General features: G+C 40.1%; 1 protein-coding gene across 3 annotated transcripts in view; it reads left to right on the top strand.

The window, feature by feature from the left end:
• Positions 1-3,814, top strand: part of cnot3a (CCR4-NOT transcription complex, subunit 3a) — a 16,855-nt gene extending 13,041 nt beyond the window's left edge. For all 3 annotated transcript variants that reach the window (XM_042490153.1, XM_042490152.1, XM_042490151.1), the window contains 3 exons: positions 401-533; positions 2,088-2,213; positions 2,324-3,814. In XM_042490153.1, the coding sequence (XP_042346087.1) occupies positions 401-533; positions 2,088-2,213; positions 2,324-2,422 (358 nt within the window). In that variant the 3' untranslated portion in view covers positions 2,423-3,814. The remainder of the gene's footprint in view (positions 1-400; positions 534-2,087; positions 2,214-2,323) is intronic.
• The last annotated feature ends 881 nt before the right edge of the window (positions 3,815-4,695 follow it).

Here is a 4,695-nt window from a genome sequence, read left to right as displayed (position 1 = left end):
AAACAATGTTGTACAAAATATCACAAAAAATCTTAGTATAGTCGGTCATCCAAAATAACATAAAAAAGTCAGAGCGTTGTATGAGGTCCAAAGCAGCATAAAAAAAGTCATGGCATAGTATGTCAGTCAGTATAGTTTAAACAAATTACACTCAAGTACATTGTAAAATACAGTAGCTTAAAAATCTCATCGTATAGTATATCAACCAAAATAGCATTAGAATGTTACAGTATACTATGTCCTCAACATTACATAAAAAAGTTGCACTGTATTATGTCAGAGAAAAATTCATAATTTAACACATCGAAAAACTGTCAAAAGTCATACCATAGTATGGCGAAGATATTGACCACTCGTTTTTCCTTGTGGATTCCTAACTGTCTCTGATTCTGTCCTAAAGGCAATACCTGATGAGGAATCCGTGTCCCACCTTGCCCTTCCATCATCAGATACCGCCGCACCACTCTGACTCCATAGAGTTCTACCAGAGACTGTCCACAGAAACCCTCTTTTTCATCTTCTACTATTTGGAGGTAAAACACTCACTCCACCTTTTCAGGGTTTGCTTCCTGACCACCTCTCTGTTTGTCTGCCAGTGATGTGTTTTGGTTTTTGGCTGGACTGCTGCATGCGAGGACAGCCATATGAACGGTAGAGTCCGTGACTGACAGTGATGATGTTGCTGAAGTTGCACCATCGGTCAGTGTGACTGATGGTGTCACATTACTGTTTCCCTGTTGGCCGACGCTGACAGACCTGCAACATTAAACGTTATTCCTTTTTCTCTGTAACCAGGGTAACATGATAACATGGTGTAAATAGCAAGCTAGACAGCTAATCGGCCATCTGCGGTCGTTATGTCAGTTTTGGACAGAGGAGAGAGAGGATCACCTTATCAGTTTGACTGAGAAACAGCAGTGTCTGTAACACATGAGCGTTACATTTATTTAGACATTATTAACTGATACGTGTTACAGTGTCAGAACGGGTGGCGTTGCCATTTTAGAGAGAAGAAGAAAATAAGACACTGATTGAAACTGAAGTGAATATTACTCGTTATAGTTTTGAACCGGGTGGCACCACAATGGCGGAATTCGCTGTTTCGTAATTCCTGACGATGGAATGATTAAAAAATGGTATCTGCGGAGCTTGGCTCCGATAGCGGCCGAATGCGGCGCAGCCTCCGCTGGTCACACGGAGATGTTCATCCCCGGGTACGACCGGAGCAGCTGAGGGAGGCTGTATTAATGATCAGCAGGTACCGCTCCAGAAAAAGCAGCTCCCTTCCGAGGTGTAACTGAGTCTAATGTTGTACTGTACTGTTCTCCGTTTTAACATGTATTAGGGCTGCATGAATTTTTGACTGGACCGCAACAACGCTTTTCATATACGTCTGGTTCCCAACCGGGGTGGGTCGCCAAAGCTTCCCAGGGGGTCATGAGGCCGTCTTGATTTTAGGGGTTTTTAAAAAACAGAACAAAACAAAGCAAAAAACTATAATTACGATGATAAATGAACAGTAGGCCTTTCTCGGTATTTAATTCATTTCTGCAGGGATAACTAAATGCAATTGTGTTCTTTGAAGTTTAGATTCATGTTCAAGATATACGTTTTTTTAAATGTCACGAGGCGCAGTGAGTTCCTGAGCACAAGTATTCACAGAGCCGTCACTTTCTGCTAAACAGCATTGTCCTGTTTTAGAAAAGATGGCCAAGCACACTGAATCACTGAAAAAAGAAGCCCGTAAAGAATATCTGATTGAAGATATATAGAATCCTATAAAAAATTTCAACAAATATCAGGAAAACTAATCTCTGATGCAATATTCACAGGAAATGATCTGCTCAAAATGAATCATAATTTCTAATATAGCACAAACTTCTTGCAGTAGGCACTTGGGTTTACAGTGTATCAGTTGTTCTGTACGGTTATCTTTAAAAAATCCCTGAAATATGTCATCAGTTTACTCAGTGATAGGAAAGAAGTCCCTAAGGGAAAAGGATGGGAATCACTACACATTCCAGCTATATACTAGGTTTTCACCTAGTCTTGTTAGCTTGATGGTGTATTTGACCTCCCTCTCTCAGGGAACCAAGGCTCAGTATTTGTCCGCCAAGGCTCTGAAGAAACAGTCGTGGAGATTTCACACCAAGTACATGATGTGGTTCCAGAGGCACGAGGAGCCTAAGACCATCACTGACGAGTTTGAACAGGTAAAGATCCACACAGTTTAAATTTTCTCCTCAAGTTAAAAATAAGTATGAAGAGTTATTATTGTTCGATCCCCTGAATGATTGTTCTTCCCGCTCTTCTGTTCCTCCAGGGCACTTACATTTATTTTGACTATGAGAAATGGGGCCAGAGGAAGAAGGAGGGGTTTACCTTTGAGTACAGGTACCTCGAAGACCGAGACCTGCAGTGATAGACAGAGGGACACGAAAGGACAGAGGGAGACAAAACGTGCTGCTGTTGACATTCCGAGACTGAACTTCAAACTGTGGATAGAGATTGTGATGTGTAGTAGAAACCCTCTCCTAAAATGGAGACTGGTGTCTGTATAGGCTGCATCTCAAGGTGAGGCCCTCGCTCCTCCTGTAGCGCTTTGCTTTTGACAACACAATGCCCCGTGGGCCTGATCAAATGCATCTTGCTGCACGAGCTGGGAGGGCTCTCACTAGAGATCTGCGTTTGTGCCTGTCTGTGTGCACACTCAGTATGTGGCATTAGGAAAGCCTACCCCATGCATGTTTCTCATGTTTTGTTTTCTTTTTCCGTTTCAACAAGATTCTCTGTACCACCTACCCAACATGAGCCTGGAAGCCTTTGACTTGACACAAAACAAACCTTGGATTTGAATAAGTAAACTGCCCATCTTGTATTTACTGTAATTTGGTGGTTTAGAATGGGGAGGTACAGTGGACATTTAGTCATGGTGTGTAGGACTGGCTTCTTTTAAGACCCTACGATGCCTGTTGAATATGGTCACTATTAGAGATAGTGAGCGGTTATCAATAGTTTTATTGATATTGTCTTGGTCGATTAAAACGCTGATTGAGAGTGACCACAGGGCCTCTCCCTGTGACAGGGAAAGAGTCCTTATTGGACATGGATTAAATTGCTATGCAATTGAACTGGTCTCTGACTCCCTCTCTTTACAAATAAAATGTTTTTAAGTTAACCTGTCAAAGAAAATGCATTATTATGGAGCATTCATGTTTGTGACAAATAAACTTGTAAAATAAATCTCAAAAATAGGGTTTGAGACATTTATCTACTTGATGTTTGATTCGTACACCTCAATACAAAAGGCCACGCTAACCGTAGTGAATGTACCTGTACCCAAATCACCTCTTAATTACTCTCAAAATACACAGATAGCATTAGATGATAAATCTGAGTTTGGTTTGAGTCTACTTCCTACCAAGATTTTATTCTATTCTGTTGGTTACGTCATCCTAAAATCCACTGTGTTCAATTTACCACCTGATATTTTAACAAAACCCTATACAGTGAATGTGCACTGATAAACTGTTTACATGTTGAGCTAAAACACAGGAATCCCTAAAAATTCTGGTGGTAGATTTAACTTGTGGGTCAAGTAAGAAATGTCTCCTCTGCCGTGGTTGTTCATGTGCAAAACTGAAGAACAATAAGATTTAATCTGGTGTGGGACAGATCCCACCTTTTCTTGGCAGTTTGAATGGGGAGAGTGTTAAACTGAATCAGATTTTTCCATTTAAGCAACCATGAAAACTTAAGATCTGTACTGCAGTTAAACTTCTATGTTGTGTGTGATTAGTTTTCAGGCTTTTTTGGGGCGGGAGGGAAGTGGGGGTGGGGGTGGGGGGTGGTGTTGGGAGTGCGGATTGGAAATAAGGAAAATACAGCAAAGTTATGAGAGATTTGCCTTTTATAGATTCTATTTTTTTGGGCTTTTAAGGTTTCAGAAAGGGATGGTCAGTTAAGAACTTGCTAAAATGTGAATTTCAAGACGTATTTACAATTTTTCTCATCACAGTTCTGCATGGGAGATGTCATAAAATGGGGTTATAAACAGGATTGTAAAATTTCAATAAATACTTTTAAGAAATTACAATCCAGTGTGTGGTCTAAAGTCCTGTCATTCCTAAATTTAATATCAATTCACTGGTTTTCCACTTATTTCTAGATGGGCTTTGGTTTGTTATGGCTAATGGTTGCGAGTGGATATGGGTAGTGCTGTGGCAAACTGTTAATAGTGACAAGTGAATTAGTTTAGTTAAGATTTGGTGTACGCATTACATAAGGTCAGTTAACAGTTTGCTCGGTGATGTCTATATGTTTTATTCAAATTGAAAAAATCAAAACTTAAAAAAAAAAATATACAGGACAATGCATGATGTCAAACAAATTAGACAAAATACTATCACTTAACTGCAACTGTCTGTGGGGGTAAGATGGTATGTGTTGTGTGTGTGTTCACAATAAGCTTCCTTCTTGACTTTGAGGAACTTTGTCATATTAGAGAATTATTTCTGGTTGACTTCAGCCACCTTTTTGAACGCTACACTTGAGCTGGTTCCGGTCTCTTACTGTGGACTTTCCTCAGCATGTCATTCTCTGCCTCTGTAACATCCTCAAAAAAATACAGAAAAAAAAAGAAAAAAATAAGAGTCCGCCCAAAATGGCCCAAAAACGTCATAGTATGGTATGTCG

The sequence above is a fragment of the Plectropomus leopardus genome, chromosome 7 (genome assembly GCF_008729295.1).
Source record: "Plectropomus leopardus isolate mb chromosome 7, YSFRI_Pleo_2.0, whole genome shotgun sequence".
Classification (NCBI taxonomy): Eukaryota; Metazoa; Chordata; class Actinopteri; order Perciformes; family Serranidae; genus Plectropomus; species Plectropomus leopardus.
The sequence above is the reverse complement of the archived record's forward strand: the minus strand, read 5'-3'. Positions and strand labels throughout refer to the sequence as shown.